Genomic DNA, 18,191 nt, shown 5'->3' with positions numbered 1-18,191 from the left:
AAGAACAGCACAGGCCAGCAAAAGTCGTGACTGCTCGCTCAGGGACACCAGGAGCAATGTAGGAGAAACCACAAGTCAGCACAGGACTGAGACACTATCCTGCCTGATGGGGGGTGGTGACAGAGCCCTCCTGGCCACAGCATGGAGGACCTTCTTAGATATTCACAGAAGCCCCTTAATGTCTGTGCTCTTCCCAGAGAGCAGACGGGGGTCAGGCAGGTGGCAGGGATGCTGTGGGGGCTGCATTGACCAAGCGTGACTGGACACCACTGTCTGGTCTGGAATCTAGCTGGGTAGAACAGACATGAGGTGTGGATGGACCAGAGGAAGCGGAGCCGAGGGACCCAAAATGGAAACATGGGGGGTTTGGGAGAAAAGGAGGTCATTCCTGCAGGTGGAGAAACAGGTTAGCTCAGGGAGGGAGTGCATGGGTGTGGCTGCAAGGGGAACTGGGACAGTAGTTGGTGACTGCCATTTATGCCAGCAGAGGGCTAGAGCGGACGGTTGGGGAGTTCATGGGAGATAAAGTAGAGGCAGGCCTGGGTGTTGGCTGGGGAGACTGCTGGAAACACAAATCGAACTTCTCCAGGATGGAGGAAGTGTGTCGAGGGGGAAGGACACACAGACAAACTGAAGGGCAGAAGGACAAGAGTTCACTGGACCTGTCCTGCCTTTCTCTGCCGATGACCTCTGCAAGCTCACCATTAAGCCCATGGACACTAGGTGTGTCCTCATACTTACAATCCAGTACCCAGGAGGCTGAGGCAGGGGGATTGATGTGACTAGGAAGCCAGTTTGGGCAACAGAGTAAGATCTCGCATTTGAATTTAAAAAATAAGGCTGCCTCGGATTCTCCTGGACATGCGCACATCTGTGCAAGGCCTGGACTTGGACCCACCTTAACCCACTCCCAGGACTCCTTCGTCTGGATTCTCCTCAGCTGGAGAAGCCACTCGAGTCTGTATGTGTAAGGATTTTTCCGCCCTTCTGACCCTCCATGAGTTTGCAAAGACCCAGCGAGGCTTCCCTTCAGGCTCCTGGGCCCTGAGCACCCTTGCTGACCGCCCCCACTGCACTGGGAACTGCAACCCACCCGCCCAGGCTCTACAGTTGAAGATGATGGTTGTGCAATTAAGAGAGAGATTTTTATTATTCCCATAGGGAAGGGGGCATGAGAGGATCACTAAGAACTATAGTAGGTACCTGGAAAATAAATTAAAACAGAAATGTCTCAAAACAAAGACAAAAAGAGACATGGAGAGCAGCTGGGAGGCTGCAGTGATGGTGGCCCACCCAAGCAGCAGGCTCTCCACCAGAAGGCTGAGCAGTCCCAGGCCTCAGCCAGCCCATTTTCTTGTCCTTCTGACAGTGATGGCCCCAGGCTCCAAGCCCTGTGGGGCCGTGACTCGAGGCCTCCCTGCAGCCTGGCTAGGGACTGGCCAGAGTCCAGCTTGGGCCCCCTGGGGCCCTGGCCAGCAGCAAGCAATGCTCTGCCCTTGTGGGCTCATGATTGTTCCCCTAGTCATTAGAGGTGACATCAATGTCCTCCCCGTTGGCCTGCTTCGTGGCGATACGCCACCGGTTGATATGGTGGGAGCCCTTCTTCTTCTGCTCGGACTCAGGCCCTTCCTCCTCCAGCTTCTGCCGTTTGTATTTTGTCCTCCGATTCTGGAACCACACCTTCACCTGGGCCGGGAAGGAGGGGCACAGGTAAGAAACACCCAGAGCAGCCAAGATGGCCTCCACACTCCAGCTAAGCTGGGAGTCAGATGGGGAACTGAGGCTACACAGGCCAGGGTTCTCCCGTCCAAGCATCTGCCACTTGACAGGTCTGAAGACTGCTTATCAGGTGCCAGTGAGGAGGGCAGGGGAAGGACTGGGCCTGGAGCAGCTTTCCAGTCTCTCCCAAATAAAGACAAAGCGGGTATAGCTGCTGAGCCACCTGGTTCCTGCAGCCACAGTGAGCAGACATGAGAGAGCTCTGCCAATCTCCAGAGAAAATGTAGTCACCCCCAGAGGACCTAAAGCCCACTCCATCTCCTGTGCTGGTCCCACAATGCCGCACAGAGACAGACAAGGCTTCATAACCTAGAGGTGGAAGAACACAGTCTGTGAGAGCCAGACTACATCTAAGATCCCAGAACCATTCATGGATACTGAAAACTCAGATGCTCTCTGTCACAGCCTTGTTCAACCTGGAACCCTGTCCTAGCAGTCCGGTGAAATTGTCCTACCCACTTCAGAGAAGAACTGGGCAGGCCAGAGCTGTGTGGACGAATCCTGTCCCTCAGGTACCAGCTCCTCGGGGCAGTCTGAAATCCACCCAAGACAAATACGGGGCGAGTTCTGTCTGAGGGCACCCCCCTACACACACAGGGTCAGCTCTGAACCTCCTGGTCCAACAGAACCGGCTCTTGTGGCCCCTCTAGATGCCACGGGTCACACAACAGTCAGAAGAGACATTGGAGGACAGAAGGAGTGAGGACATAGGGAGCCTCACTTCTGTACCAGGCAGTGGGAGTCCCTATAAGAAGGGTGGGGCTTGCACAGCTGGGCCTACCATCTTCCGGGATGACAGGAATGCGCCTGTGATTCTAGGCTTCTCCAGGAAGCCCATCTAGTCTGTCTCTACCATCCTTCTTTCCTCCTCCCCCAGCTCCGATCATTCCTCCTTCCTCCTCCTCCTCTCCCAGCATTACTGGGAGTCCATGACTCAGCTCTCACATCCTCCCATGAGTGGCTCCCCATGCACCCTCGGTACTTCCACACCCCGTAAGAAACGTGAGTTGACTGCTTTGACTGCACCCCTTCACTTGGCCTTGAGGACCAGCCAGGCCCAGATCCTCCTTGGTGCTAGCAGGAGAAAGTCGGGTATTCTCCTCAGCTCAGTCTCTTCCCTTCTCTGGACTTAATCCCTCATCCACAGGAGAGACACATTTGGGAGCCCTTGCTGCTCCAAGGCACCTCCTGGTCTCCTGTGCCAGTGGATCCTTTGGGTAGTGGGGCAATGGAGTTGTAAATCTTCCTAGGAATAGCAGCACGGATGAAAGCAAGCTGGTTTGCCCGCCGTGGCTGCGCGGACAACATCGTTCGGTTGTTTTTGTACCATGGTGGTGAACGTTTCAGTTCTGGCAACTGCAGTGACTGCTGAAGGGAGATCTAGAACCCAGGGCAGGGCTGAAGGCAGCCTTTGCACACAACTGCAAAGGCAGGCAGTGGCAGCCAGCAGTGGGCCTGGTATCCTGGCTGTAGGATGGTTTCATGCCTAGGATGTGCCAAGCTCACACAGCCTTCCTCTCTGTCATGGAGGTTCTCCCAGGTTCTTCTCACAGTCCCAGAAAAAGGCCTCCACTGAGCCATCTGTCCTGACACTAGGTTGGTGGTGGGAACAGCGGTGCTCAGTGCTCCAAATGCTACCAGTCAAGAAAAGAAAGCTGGTCCAGGAAGCATCTGGTACCTGGCCTTGGTGAATGAAGTTAGGGGCAAGGGACTCCTTCCTTCCCAGCCAAGGCAGGGGCCAAACTTGTAGCCCGTATTTCCTTGGGTAGACAGGGAAGGATATTGGGTGCTTTGAGCTCATGACTTTTGGATTCCATGCCTATCTAGCCCCTGGATGGTTCTCAGCACACCAGTGACAGCCAACTCAGCTCCTGCCCTCCAGGACTGTGACAGCCGGTGGGTGAATGAGTTTACCTGCTGCCTGTGTGTGACTCAGATCTGGGTACAGGATGTCACATCTGACAGGTTCAAGTGCGCTGGTTGTGAATGGTTTCAGGTGGCAATGGACAACACCCAGAGACAGAGGGTCACTTTCTGTACCTTTCTCCCTTGTCCCATCCTCAAGACTCCTTCTGGAGACTCATGGTTACAGAGGCCTCTGGTGGGACAGACCTAGCATGCTAGCCTTGCCTGGCAACTCTCCCCCAAGGAAGGAAAGTATCAGTGGCAGAGCAGAAGCCCCGGTCACAGCTTCAGGTCTGGGCAGCATCCTGGTGGAGCACATGAAAGAGGCTTCCCAACTATGCCTCACACGCACCGAGCCTTGTGATCTAGCCCCAACACTACACAAACCAGAGGCGACAGTGTTTGTCCACAGTCCCAGCACTTTGAAGGTAGCGACTGAAGGGTCAAAAGTTTAAGCTCATCCCCAGTGACTTTGAGGACAGCCTTGGTTACATGAGATTATTTCAAAAACAACAGTGGAGACAAGAAAGCAGCTCACTCGCTCCCTAGAAACCAGGGCACAGGCCTCTTCTTGGGCAGCCTGTCTGTCTTCTGCAGAACAGCCCTGGGCTGAGTATCCAGATGCTGTTTATAGAGCCTGTAATAGCAGGGACAGTTGTGACTTCATAATAGTACAAAAGCCAGGATGAGCAGTGTTGGCACGGTGTACCCACAGCCATGGGAGACAGAGATCTATGCATGGGTGAGAGAGAACAGAAGGGAATGGACCCAAATCACCAGGGACTTTTGTTTGTTCCCTTAACTTTTCTGAACTTTCTTTAGCCCATTACTGATATCAAGGGTTCTTTTTCCCCTCTTAGATTTAAAAATAAAGAAAGGAACTGACTTGCTAGGGTAATAGGAGATGATAGTGACACCCTATAACCTAACCCACTAGGTAACTCTGGGGTCAGCCCCTTTGCTAGAGGGCAGCGGCCCCTGGAGGAAAGCAGATCACATAATGTGACTACCAGCTCCATGGGAACCAGTTTTCAGAGGTCATACCTGACTATATATTCTCCCCTCCAATATGTATTAACTTCTCTTAACCCCAAAGACATATGTGGAATGTTGACTGGAGGCTCCACCCACCCGACTTGACCCCTGTGGTTTGAGGGAAAAGCTCCTATGGTCTCCTGAACTCCCGCTTCACTGAGTATCTCCCAATTTCTTGGTGAAGCCAGATAAACCCTTCTGAGACTCCCCATTTTGGAATGGGTTGTGTAACCTGGAACTCTCACTTGACCTTCATGAACCGGCTCAGGCATATCTGGACTTCAGGGAGACAAAGCAGTGTCTTTCTGGCTTTGGAGTTAAGTCCCAAGGCCCAGAGTTGTGTCCATGTATGGCCATCCAGTCGGACAGAGGTAGAGGGACCCAACCCCATACTGTAGGCAAGTGGTGCCAGGGACAGATCTGGAAAATGGGAGGAGCCAGCAGAAGAGGGGCTGGAACGAATCAGAAAAGGGCGGGGGAAATGCTAAGTGCGAAAATGCAGAGCCACTAGCAGACATGCTTTTGCAAGAGGGGTTTTGTTTGTTTGTTGCGGGGGGGGGGGGGTTTTTGGTTTTGGTTTGGTTTGGTTTTGTGGAGACAGGGTCTCACTATGTAGCTCTGACTGGTCTGGAACACCCCATGTAGACCAAACTGGCCTGAGCATCAATTCTTAATTCTGTATTAATTGGTTTGGGAGAAACCAAACAACCTTGGTTAGCTTCAACTGCCAACTTAACACACCCTAGAATTTTCTGAGAAGATAATCTCAATAGAGGCCTTGCCTAAATCAGATTGACCTGTGGCCATGTCTGTGGGGAATTCTCTTGATGATTAATGGAGGAAAGCCCAGCCCACTGTGGGCCAGGCCATTTCCTGTACAGGCCATCTTGAACTGAATAAGAAAGCCAGCTGAGCTTAAACAGCCTGCCTGCCCTCTGGCAAGCAACATCGTCAGTGGTTCCTGATGCACTTCTTTGGCCATGAAGTGAGTTCCTTGGTCAAAGGCTCTTGTGTGAAATAGCCAGCAGGCCTACCACTTCTATGTACTTGCCTGGACTCCCTGTCTTAACTTCCCTCGGTGATGGACTGTAATCTGGAATTGTAACCAAATAAACTCTTTCCTCCCTGAAGTTGTTTTTTTTTTGTCAGGCTATTTTAGTAGCAGCCACAGAAATAAAACTAGACTAGATAGGAAATTTGTACACAGAAGATTTGAGACCAGGAAAAGCACAAGGAAGTAGAGAGAGTGGATTAACTATTTGCTGGAGGAAGCTGGAGGAGGGAGAGCCGTTGTAGAGAGGGGCAATGCTCACCTTGAGTTGTGTGTGAGAAACTGTTGTGGATGGACCAACAGACCACATCCTCAGAGGACTAGTCCCTCTACATTACGGTGAAGACGTGTGTGTGAATACATAAACAATGGACAGCAAGCTTAGAAATGAGTAGAAAGCAGCTCCTGCCGGTGTCTCAGAGCTCATCACTGAACTTTGGAGTGGTCTGTTTTGGACGAAGGAAGGCTCGCTCGCTCAACCTTTCTCCCCATTCCCCCAGCCTCAAGCCTTTCGGCTCCAGGGGCCTGTACACTTTCCAGAGAAGACCCTGTCCTGTCTTTGAGAAGTCAAAACATCCCTGTCAAGATCTCGTAGCTCTGAGATGGGAAGTTCTCCTTATGTTCTACTGTGCGCTCTTCTGCTGTAATTTAAGCATGTCTTCTGAGTCTGTCGGTCTCAGACACAGAAAGTCCTCAGAATAGACAGCAGCTTGGAGGCATCAATCAAGCCACCCTGCAGCCTGCTCTCTTCCCTGCCCTCTCTTGGGGGATCCATTTCTTGCCATTTGATCATGTCAGTCTTGCTACGCCCAGAATCAACTCAACCCTCACTCTGCCAAGCTAAGGCCACTTCCAACATGCCCACTAGCTGTAGCCCTTTCTCCTAAGTCAGCTTGTATCCTGCTCCCTCCACACATCCTAGATCCTCACCCTTACTCTGTTAAACTCACCTGCTCTCAGGTCTGTGTCCCTGTCTCAGCACCTCACTTAGCTTCTCTGTAACCCACCATGTAGGTCTTCTAGACCATCAGAAATATGGAGATGTTTGAGCCAAGGCTTAGCAGAAAGGGTGTGTCATCCCAGAGCCAAAATGATCTCGTGTGAGACTTTTCCCTGAAATTCAAGTCATTTGGATATCTCCCTGCTATCTATCCCTCCAAAGGCAGAACATCCCATGTCAGGAAGCGAGGAAATCCCATAGGTAGGTAAGACATACTGGAGCCTCTCGAGATCTCCCTCTTGCTCTCAAACCCCAAGATGGCAGCTGGTTTTGGCATCTCTATCTCCATTTTAATTTACCTTCTTCAAATCCTTGTCTCCATCTCCTTGCACCTATAACCTTACACATCCCTCAAAACCTTTGAGGCCAGGAGCTGAGAACCTCCTGCCTATCTGGTCTCCTCTGACCCCCTCAGCCTGCGCTTTGACTTCAGGGCACTCCAGTTGCTTACCCTATGCTTGACCTGCAGGCTTGTCTGGTATTCATGTATTCCCCATCATGTGAAGATTCTCCAAGGTCCGAGACCACATTCCTGCCTTCTCCCTCACAACTCAGCAAAAGTAAAAGGCAGACACTGCTGGTCCAGTCTAGGTGGTCAATGTAACACTTAACTAGCCAGGATAAGCACTCATTCCCCCATGTCTGGTGACTGCCCACTGGCATCTGAAGGGTACATTAGGTATTGACTGATGTTTTGGTGTCTGAGGAAGTCAGTCTGCAGGCGTCTCCTATGCTGGGCACACATCCTTATGGTGTTAGAGGTGCTAATCTGATCCAGGTCTAGATTTGTCAAGCCTCCATACGGATGCAAGCTTGGAACCTTCCTAGCCATACCCCAGGCTGCACACAGGGGTGAGGAGCAAATGAGCACAACACAAGAGGGAGCACTGTCTGTGCCCCAGGCCCCATCTTTCTACCTCTCAACTAAGGTATACATACAGCTCTGCACCAGGTAGCTCGGGATACCCGCCTCTCAACACCTCCAGATGGAGCTCTGCCAACACAGAGCTCCCCATCTCAGACTTATCCATACATAGGCTGCCTTCATGCCATCAAAACCAACAATCAACTACGACAGTATGACTGGACAATTGGAGGGGCAAGACAGGGAGAGAGCAGCCAAAGCAGAGAGCATTGGAGTAATTGATAAAGGCTAGCCATGTGTGGGGGATCAAAATGCATGTGCCTGCTCAGTCAGTACAGTGTTTTATTTGTTGATTTGAGACAGGGTCTCTCATAGGCCAGGATGGCTTTAGTATATCTCAGGATGATCTTGAGCTTCTGAGCCTCCTGTTTCCACCTTCTGAGTGCTGGTATATACACCAGCTTGCCTGGCTGAAAACTTTAGAAAAAAATTTTATGTGCATGAATATTTTGCCTGCATGTGTATATATGTACCACAAGCATGCAGTACCCACAGAGACCAGAAGAGGGTGTTGGATCCACTGGAATTGGAACTATAGATGGTTGTGAGTTGCCATGTGGGTGTTGGGAATTGAACCCCAGTCCTCTGAAAGCACAGCTAATACTCTTAACTATGGAGCCATCTCTCCAGCCCCATGTCTGGCTTTTATTCAGTACACAGTCCCTGAATATCTACTCCATGTTGGGCATTGTGCTAGATCCTATGAGGAAATAAACTTGACCTCTGCTTCCTACAGTCAAGATGCTAGGATCTATTGTTCACCATAATTACCCAGGGAGCTGTTGGAAAAATGTTCTTCCCTTGGAATGCAACTTGGATGTCCTAAGAGCATCTCCTGGGTATCCCCATATTTTAAGAGCTCCCTGGGAGATGGATGCAGCTGATCTACAGAATGACATATGGACATGACAGATAATAAGTCATAACAGCAAAATGTGAGGCTTATTAGGAAAGGCAAGGGAGACACTGTGAGTTCTGGGAACATGGAGGAGGGATCTTACACACACACACACACACACACACACACAAATACAGGAAAGTCACAAATAGAAAGTGGATGGATGAGCCTCACAAATTCAAGGCTGGAGAGGATTCAACCACAGCAATGTGACAACTGAAGCCCGGGGATAAGCCTGAGCCAAGCTGAGTTGAGAAGATGATATAGGTAATCATGGGCAGGTGTGTGAAGATATTGTTAGTTGCCGATAGTCCTCTAGGGATGGATGGTGGACATAAAGAGGACAAAATGGATGAGATGATCAACAGATGGGTACGTAGAGGTCATTGTTAGGAAGAAAAGCATGTAATTTGGAGAAAACATTGGGGAGAGAGTTTAATGAATGTAGACAGAGACAGGTTGCTAGATAAAAGACAATTACATGTGACGGGCTGAGCACAGAGGCCTGACGAATGCAGGTGTCATTTTAGAAACACATAGCGGGGAGCTGATTGGAGTAACAGATACTTGACAGGCAAGTTTGCATGTTGAATACTGAGAGAGGGATGGTTAGCTAATCATACAGTGTACGTTCAAACAGAAAGTTTCAAGGACAATAGAAAAGTAGCTCTAACCATGGATATTGAATGTGGCAGGAAGAATGTTGGCCCAGGGGACACCTAGGAAAGGCCTTTGTTATGCTACTAATTTGACATATTACTTTAAGTAAAGAGAATGGGCCTGACAAGGAATGGGAATGGATGTTACTTGAGTTCATAAAAGATGCCTCTAATTCTCAAATAACTTTTTCCAGAAGAAGACACCACTGAGAGAGGTTGAGGAACTTGCCCATTGCACACTGCAGGCAGCCAGGTATTCAAAGTCAAGTCTGCTGACTTGGGTACCTGCTTAGCCTCAAGGTTTTTACCTGGAAAGACAGGACTACAAGGAAGTTTTTCTCAGGTCCTCAGGGAGTTCTGTGATAGCAGAGAGTGCTGTTCTGTATGTAAAAAGAACTATTCCTAAAGGAACAGGATTATCAAGAGTCCAGATGATTGGCAAGCTAGACACATCACATTGTTCTCTTTGGCTTTGTTCTAAATGTATGTTTGAAATGTCCCATAACAAAAAAAGGAGAACAGCAAGCAGCCTGTGAACTATGAACCGGCATTGTTAAGAGCTAAAATTGACAGGAAGCTAGATTCAGTTTGAAAGAAAATTAATTAAACATGTTCTCACTGGGCTAAAAATTGGAAAGTTTAAAAACAATGATGTGATTTCAACAAGTGCTAATCTGTGGGTGGTAGAATTATAAACTGTTTTGTTTTCTTACATTTCTGCAATTAACATTTAATAAATATTACTTTTTACATGAAGTTAATTATAAACACCATTCTTAAGTTGACACCTTGTTTTAAACAATTATTGTAAAGCACTGTTTGCCAGGAGAGAAAAGAGGTGTTATTTTATTAGCTTAGTTTTTCAACATTGCTTCTTTAAAAACAGTTTTTTAAATTAAGTCTGTTCCTTGGTAAGATTTTTTTTTTTTTCAGTTAGAGCTGTCAACCAGCAACCCCCCAAAACCTCCAGGTTCTGCAGTTCTGTGGTAGCCTGGAAGGAGGCCACGCTTTAACTGTTATAGAGGGTAGCAGATACAGTAGCCAAAACGCCAGGACCCGGGATGAGATCAGTATAGGGAGCCTGGGGTGCAGTGAGGGGCTCTGTCTACCCCAGAAGCTAATGGGGGGCACAGGCAGACCCACTACCCAAAGAGGGGCGCCGGGAAATCGTATAGCAGGGTGGAACAGGAGGAAGGAGCAGTGGGAGGGTGGAGAACCAGCAGAGCCTGAGCTGGGCATGCGGGAACTGGCAGGGTCGAAGGCCTATACAGGAAAACAGTCCAGTATATCAGCCAGACTGAGAGTCACTCAGCTGCTTCAGTCCTTGTACACAGGAATGGACCAAGCATTTGATGGCACTTCCACCGGTGTTCATATATGGTGAGGCTCTTGTAAAAAGAAAAATCCCTCATGTTTGCCTCCTTACTGTTCCCTAGACTTCTCTAATGTTTTTCCTTAAATAATAAATTACTAAACCCTATCTGGGAATTATAGTGCCACCCCATTCAAGTCCCCCAACATCAATGCAGTTCACACCCTCCCCAACTCAGGAGGCCCTGCGTGCTCAAGCCTCCTGCCTCAGTTCCTAAAACCCTTTTACAGGCATATGTCTGTACGATGAACAGCGAACATGCCGCAGTCCACAGAGCCCCAGCTGCTGATGGCCTGTGTTGGGATCAGGGTCACTCTCACACTGGAGCTAGAGATGACCTGTACTCACTCATTCCTTCTGTTGTGAAGCTGACACTGGCTTTCTTTGTCCACATACCACAGGTGCTGGAGGTCAGCTAAGGTCTACCGAGCTTTGCGTACTAACATAAGCGCAGGCAGGACAGAGATGACAGGATCACCCCCCACTGACTTTTGGGTGCTGTGTCATTTAGAGTGGAGACAGGCTAGGGATCTTCGCAGTCGGGGTGCACTGCGGATCAAATTCCATGCTTCTGGTGGGCTCCTTCGCCCTGATTATAAGACCTGGGAAAGCTCTGCAAGTTGGCTTTTGTCTGTGATGCCAACACGCAGGAGTCAGAGACAGGAGGATTGCTGAGAGTTCAAGGCCAGCCTGGGCTACACAGCGAGCCCCTGTCTCATTACAAAACAACACTCCTGCAACTTCTCAGGGCAAACAGAAAGAAAGGGTAGGGTTTCGGGGTGGGGGATGCGGCGCTGCAGGTCGCTCTTGAAACCCGAGGGCTAGGGAGACCTGCACCCAACAGCCTACCTCAGGCACTCTGAGCCTGCGGCAGGGGGTTGCTTACCTGCGTCTCAGAGAGACTGAGGCTGCCGGCCAGCTGCTTCCGCTCAGCTCCCACCACGTAGTGATTCTTTTCAAAGGCTCGCTCCAGCCTCAGCAGCTGCGAGGGCGAGAAGGCCGTGCGGATCCGCTTGGGCTTGCGTGCGAAGGGCCCGTGTAAAAGCAGCCCGTCCTGGGGAACGTCGCTTGCTGCAGCCCAGAGGCGATAGCAGCACACGCAGGTACAGACAGAGAGAAGGGGCGCGGTGAGTCGCCAGCCTCTGCCGCGAACGCCCTGCCACTTATGAAATCCTGACACCTCCTCTACTTCTCCCTTTTCCCTTGCCGCTACCCTGAAACCTCACTCCAGAGCAACCCTCAGGGGACGACAAGCAGAATCCACTCTAGAACCAATAGGCGAGTCCAGGCCTGATGAAGGCCCTACCGGCCCAAATCCAGCGTTGCCAGGGGAAGCAGAAAGGCCAAGGGATGGCAGAAGCCCCTTAGGTCTTTTCCCGTGCCCTTGCAACTCTACCTCCACCCAGGCCCCAAAGATTGATTAGCTTTGAATGATCTGATCCTGAAGCATCCCCTCCTGGACCAACTATAGAGAGGACAGGCTGGGGGCCAGAAAGGTGGTGGGGAAAGAACAAGACTGATAGGTAGATCAACGAGACTTCATGTAAGACTCTAAAGTACCCTACAGCTAAGCGCTCAGGCTACTACTAGCTGCTGAAAAATCCTGCTAGCAGGCCTAGGCTCCACCACGAAGGAGGTAAAAGCAAGTCAGGTCCAGCAAGCAGGCAGACTCTGGAGTTCTCAAATCTACTTTTTTTTCTGCCCTTCCCTTCTCTCCTCAGGACTTAAACACTGTGAAGGCAGGCCCATAAGGGAAGGATGGAAGAAGGGGAGCTCTTCTCATTGGAAAGGCTCCTGCTACCTCCCCGAGTAGTCCTGAGCAGAAATAAATATCTAGAAGCTGTCCTCTCCACACTACACACACACACACACACACACACACACACACACTCAAGAATATTCATTCCCCGTTGGGTGTGTGTAAATATACACTCCAGCTTCCCCTCCGTCTTTTCCTCCCATTACTATACAGGATTTCAGAGTGTGACTGTCCCTTGGCAAAGCTCCCACCCTCTGCTCCTACACTGAAAGGACTGAGTAAGGCTGGGGTGGTGGTCAGGAGGTAGAAAAGCCAGAGCAGGCTTCTACCCAAGCTGCAGCGTGCCCCCCCTCCCGCACTGGGCCCTCACACAGTTGTATATTCTCAGAGGCCTGCAGGCACTGGTCCTCACACAGTGGCCTGCATCGGTTCCCCTGACCCTACAACACAGAGACCTAGATGGCATGTTTTGACAGAGTTAGCTGTTGAGATTGACTGATCCAATTAATTTCTTCAGAGATGGCTACTGGGTTGACTCAATTGGACCTACTGTTTTATTCTGAAGTAATCTGGATGATTCAGATGAGATCCCCCATTTATGGAAAGGCCATGTAAGTGAAACAGTCACATCATGAGTGCCCTTGTTAAAATTCGGTCAGTAGACATCCCTGGGCTTTGGGGACCTATGCCAGGCACTAGGGTGGCTGGAATCCTGTTTGGAACACAGTTGCCTGGGACTAACCTCCTATCTCCTACCCATTTCAAGTGTTGGGTCTGCACTACTACACAGCAGGCTGAGGGATGTCACTGGGGAGTAAAGGATGGACATGTGTCCCTAAGCCATGGGGGTAGGAGCAGACCCAGGATCTCAGGCCTGACTGAAGAAGAAGGAGTTCATTAGGTCCTAGAGGGAGAGTGGAGGAGGTGGCTTCCCAGAGAGAGAAAGAGGGGAAAACATTAAAAGCCCATTCTTGGAGTGAATGAGAAGACTGGAAGTCTTGTGTGAAGACCAGTCTGGAAGTCCACGGAAAGAGGAGAGAAATGGATGAGAAGCCTTTATTGAATAAATTGCTTCAAAAGCCCACATTGTTCAGAATCCAGGTAAAGCCTCAACTGTGGCTTCCTCTGAACAAATGATCCAAAGAGGAGCCTTGGGGAGCGGCCTGGCTATCTCAGCCTCCCGAGGGTCTGGCCTAACCCATGCAGATGTGAAGCCACAGCAAGGGGAGGCCACAGGTCTGAGTAAGTGGCGCGCAGAGGTGTGCAAGGAAGGGAGGAGCTGAGCAAGCAAGCCCCAGCTCTGCTGCGGCTTCCTTAACCTTAACCGCTCTGTTGAGGGAATGTGCCAGTCACCTGAGAAGAGGAGGAAAGCGCTCTCTTTTTAACCCCATGGGATGAGGATGGCCAGAACAAACTCTGTTCTGATCAAAGGCTTCTTTGCCTCCAGTCCTCAGTCTTGCTTGGCTCAGGGAAACTGCACGTCCTGTTGTATAGGTTAGCATGTGCCCCCCCCCCCAGTATGTGTTCTTATACGTGGGCCCGAATGGAGTCTTCCTGACCCAACTATGAAAGAATCAAGAAGTTAGAAAAATACCCAAAATATTGATAAATGGTAAGTTATTTGATTAAAAAACACCAAATCATCTTTCCAGTGGGAAAGATGATGTTTAGCAGAAAACAAAAAAGTCCGACGATATTAATCAATAGCTACATGTTTCTGTAAAGACAAGGTGGCGAGGTGTCTGTGTACCTGGGCACTTTTTTCCTTGACCTATGAGAAAGGGTCCACACCTCCCTACCGCTTCCAGGAGAGCCTGCCCAGCTCTCAACTGGACGGGACGGAACAAGCTTGAGGCTGGGATACAGCCTCTTTGGACTCAACAATTTCAGGCTGTGAGAGAAGGTGTCAGTTTTATACAACCATCGAAAAGGAACATGAACCTATTACTCCCCGGAATTAAGAGTTAGGATGTGAAAATTTCCACATCTTGTTTCTGCAGGCCTCTGCAAGGCGATGACTGGGAGATTAGCAATGGAGATTCTAAGAAGCAGGCTGCGGGAAGCAGCAGGAGTGAGATACCGAAGCACCCAGAGCTGGAACTCCAGCCCTAGATGGAGAGGCCGCTTTAGCTAGTGACTTGGAGCCGGCATCCCTGCAGAATGGCCTGGAGCTAGGATCGGGAGAGGGTGACGGTAAAGCGGAGGTAACCTCTTCCCTCCTCGTCGTGTGAACAAAGGCGCCCTTTGAAGCTAGTACCCACAACCGCAGAGGGTTGGGAGGGCTAGGTTTCCCTTAGTCCCCTTCAAGCGTAGCTTTCCACTCCAGAAAGTTCCTAATCGCTGTGCAGTATCACTAAAACGACGCCAACCTTGCTCAGTCTTCGCGGGTTCCTTCCGTTTGGCCTGCAGTTCGGAGGTCCTGACCATGCACCCAGATTTCTCCTCTTCGCTTATGGGAGAAGCGGCTTCCAGGCGCCACCGGCTCACACTGCCCTAAAGCGCTGCGCACAGAACGCGGACACGGTTCCTTTTCGTTCTGGTAGGGTTTCTTGCATCAAAACGGGACTGAAATGAGCATCGCGGAGACCCGGTTCTCTAGAAAACGCGGCGCCGGAGGGCCTGGGATGGCTCAATTTTTAGCCCCGAGGCCGGGTGGGATCTGGAGGAGGCAGCGTCGTCGGCACGCAGGCTTCACGGCTGCCGCACCTCGGAGTTGAGAAGGTCGGTCAGCGCCCATCGGATTTCCGAGTTCGCAAGCGCGGCTACACTGGAATCCTTCTCCGCGTCTCGACGCGGTTCTGGAGAGAAAAAACCCCACCGTTTGTGGAATTCCACATCGTATCAGCTGGGACCGATGGCTTAGGGAGAGGCGGAAATTTCCGAGAGGGTTTTGCGGAGACTGTATTGACTTTGCCGAGCTGCGGATGCTCCGAGCCAGAAAACTGGATCTCGCAAAAGGCGCCACCAGCCCAGGGCGAGGTGGATTAGTCCAGAGGTGCGAAAGATGGAGAGAACGGCAGAGACTCCGGACTAAGGGCGGGAAAGTCCCATCTAGGAGGCACTTTGAATATGCTGAACCTCTTGAGTGTTCCTAGTCTGGAATAGGCTAGGAACCGGCAGCAACCTCTCCTCCAGGGCCCCTGATCTTTCACAAACCAGTTCCCTTCAGCCATGGTCCCTTCAGTCATGGGCTCACAACCTCGAAGACTCAAAACTCCGTTAGCAGGCGCAAAGCTGAAGACAGAGCCTACCGGGGACCTCGAGTAGTTGGCTAAATCTGGATAAAACCTCATTTTAGTAGTAAGCATTAATGTGGAGTGGTGGAAAATGTTAGTTAAAACAACTAATACTAATACCGTAGGCTTTACCCCTCCCGCTTGGAGAAATCTTTGAAGGAAAAAAAAAACCTGCCCTCCTAAATACTTGCAAAAATAATTGCTCTATTGGATGAACGCGATTTTCTCGGTTAGTATGTAGTGGCCAGGTGAGGCTGGGGTCATTGGCTGACAAACCAAGGTCCTCTCCAAATAGCTTTCTCCCAGGCAGTCAAGCAACTAAAGCTAAAGCTTCAAATTTATTTTATTATATTAATAATTGCATCAAATATCAGATTCACTTTAGCCGTGTAGCCCTGGCTTACTGTCAAAGTAGTTCCTGGAAGCAATGTGCCAACCTTGTTTCTTTTTGCTGCTGTTTCACGGAACGCTGAATTTACCTACGGAAACGCATAAGACTGAGGTCCAGTCTATATACCAAACTGGGAACTAAAGCAATTGCTATAGGTATCAAGGCCAATTTTTTTCTTAATGAAAGAAAGGAAAAAACTACAAATCCAAGGAAGAAAATAAACTGCAATAAACACAACTCTCATTTCTTTAAGAAAGTCAGACAACTGGTGTGTGTGTGTGTGTGTGTGTGTGTGTGTGTGTGTAAGGCGCTTGGAGGGGTCTTAATTAGCAAACCAATTGCGGGGTTGCAGATGGGGGGGGGAACTAAGACTATCTATGACCTTAAAAGCCCCTTCTCCCGTCCACCACCACTCAAGAAGACTCCTGAGCTTCTAGCAACCGGAGGAGGTCAGCGATGAAGAAAGCCAGTTTTCTTACTGCAAGCCTTCCCCACTTTAGGTCCATGAGGAGTGTGGCCAAGGTTGCTGAGAAACGTCCCAAGACAGCAGAGTGAACCACACTGCCCTGCTTCCCACAGAGCTAGGGCGCGCAGGTGGACTTTCCTCTGCGCGGACGCACCAAGAGTTGTGGTGACCGTGAGAGCGAAGTACGGTCACAGCTCAAAGCTCTAGCGCGTGAAGGGCCACACACTTTCAGGGATGGGACCAGTTTAGTCCTAAAGGAAATTAAGGTTGGCCAAGGGAGGGTCAGAAAAAGCTCCTAAGCTTGTATCCTAACCAGCCACATACTTTGGAAAACGTGGAGGTCCCAACCTCACTTCACGAGTGGGAAACCAACATAGATTACAGGCTAATCGCCTGCGCACAGCTAAGGCTGATCCCCCGAACCTTGTCCTCAACAACTTCTGAACAGCCCCAGCCTCTCTCGCGTCCCCGGGTCATGAACACAACGTGATCACTCACCCTGGAAGCGGTGGCCGAAGAAGCGATTTCGAAGCACCCAGGGGTAGAAGTGGAGAGGGTCCCGATGCTGGGCGCCGAAGAAAGAGTGAGGGGGTTGCAGCGAGGAGGCTCCCAGCTGGTGCGCCGGGTGCACCGTCAGCGCCGGATGGTTCATGGCCTCGGGGAACACAAGCTCGGGCCCTCCGTAGAGCGAGCGACCGGCACCCGCGGCGGCAGCGGCCGGGAAACCACTTACGAAGGCCGCCTCGGCCGCACTGGGGTGAGGGTAGTTGAGAGCCGTGGGCCTGAGCGGTTCCTCTGAGGCGGCCACTGCCAGAGGATGGGAGCCCGCGCCCCCACTGCCAGGGCTCCCGCCGGAACCACCATCCTTGGCCACCAAGGATTCTATGGTGAAACCCCGCTTGGCCGCAGGCTGGAACATGATCGCGGCCGCCGAAGCGGAGCGAGGAAGCGGGGCTCTGGAAAGCGCTCGGTTCCCTGGCGCTGCCGCCCTGCGGGGTGTGCACCGAACCAGGCACATGCACTCACGCCCGCACTCCTCACCTCCCCCGCCCGCCCGCCCGCCTGCGCTCGGCCCTGGCGGGCGAGCCAGGCGCGGAGCGGCGAGGGGCGTGCGAGTGTCCTAGCACCGAGTTGAGCCACTGCGCACGGCCAGGAGCGTGGTCCCCGCGGCCCAGTGGGCAGCTCTCGGCAACCGCCCAAGACTCGGGGCTGCTTATGCTACTGCGAGTCGCTTCTGCGGTCCTCCCGGCTCTTTCCCTTACAAGTCACCCTGCGACCGACCCCGGCCCACGATCCTCCTAGAACTGCCCGGCCAGGCCTTGGCTGCCGCTCTGCCAGGAGAGAGTTAGCGGGCACCTGCCCCGCGCTCGCCCATTGGCCGCCGCTCACCTGCCCCAAGGTGGGGGGCGGGGCGGGGCGGGGCGATGGATGGCGGGAGGGGGTGCGGTCCCCAGTCGGAGGCAAAAACCGGACTGGAACATTGGCACGCGATATAGTGTCTCCTCACCCAGCCCCACCCCACCCCCTCTGCATCTTGATTTTCTGCCTCGGCCCTTTAGCTGCCACCTCAGCCTGTCCTGAAGGGGACATTGGCAGAGCCCGGGTTCGAGGGAAAAAAACCCAACTCTTCTAGAGTGCACTGCAGTTGAACCCCTTCCCTTCGTCCTGCGACGTCGTTTCATTTTTTTAGGGAACTTGGATGGGTGTTTGGGGTC

The 18,191-nt window shown here is 51.4% G+C and overlaps 1 protein-coding gene across 1 annotated transcript; it reads right to left on the bottom strand.

Annotated features, from left to right (window-relative positions):
• Positions 1-221: 221 nt before the first annotated feature.
• Emx1 (empty spiracles homeobox 1) lies at positions 222-17,558 on the bottom strand. The gene is made up of 3 exons (XM_005369835.3): positions 16,975-17,558; positions 11,511-11,695; positions 222-1,686 (listed from the first exon to the last, which is right to left on the bottom strand). Exons 1-3 carry the CDS (start codon positions 17,492-17,494, stop codon positions 1,519-1,521), a joined length of 873 nt encoding a protein of 290 aa, XP_005369892.1. The 5' UTR covers positions 17,495-17,558; the 3' UTR covers positions 222-1,518.
• Between the last annotated feature and the right edge of the window lie 633 nt (positions 17,559-18,191).

This window comes from Microtus ochrogaster, unplaced genomic scaffold, assembly GCF_000317375.1.
Source record: "Microtus ochrogaster isolate Prairie Vole_2 unplaced genomic scaffold, MicOch1.0 UNK62, whole genome shotgun sequence".
Taxonomy (NCBI): domain Eukaryota; kingdom Metazoa; phylum Chordata; class Mammalia; order Rodentia; family Cricetidae; genus Microtus; species Microtus ochrogaster.
This window is presented reverse-complemented; position numbering and strand designations above follow the sequence as displayed.

Excerpts from the sequence above, each read along its gene's own strand:
- Emx1 (XM_005369835.3), bottom strand. The coding sequence starts at position 17,494 with ATGTGCCTGGTTCGGTGCACACCCCGCAGGGCGGCAGCGCCAGGGAAC. Across the intron at positions 11,696-16,974 it reads CTTCGGCCACCGCTTCCAGG|CAAGCGACGTTCCCCAGGAC; the intron begins GTGAGTGATCAC and ends TCTGGGCTGCAG. Across the intron at positions 1,687-11,510 it reads TCAGTCTCTCTGAGACGCAG|GTGAAGGTGTGGTTCCAGAA; the intron begins GTAAGCAACCCC and ends TTCCCGGCCCAG.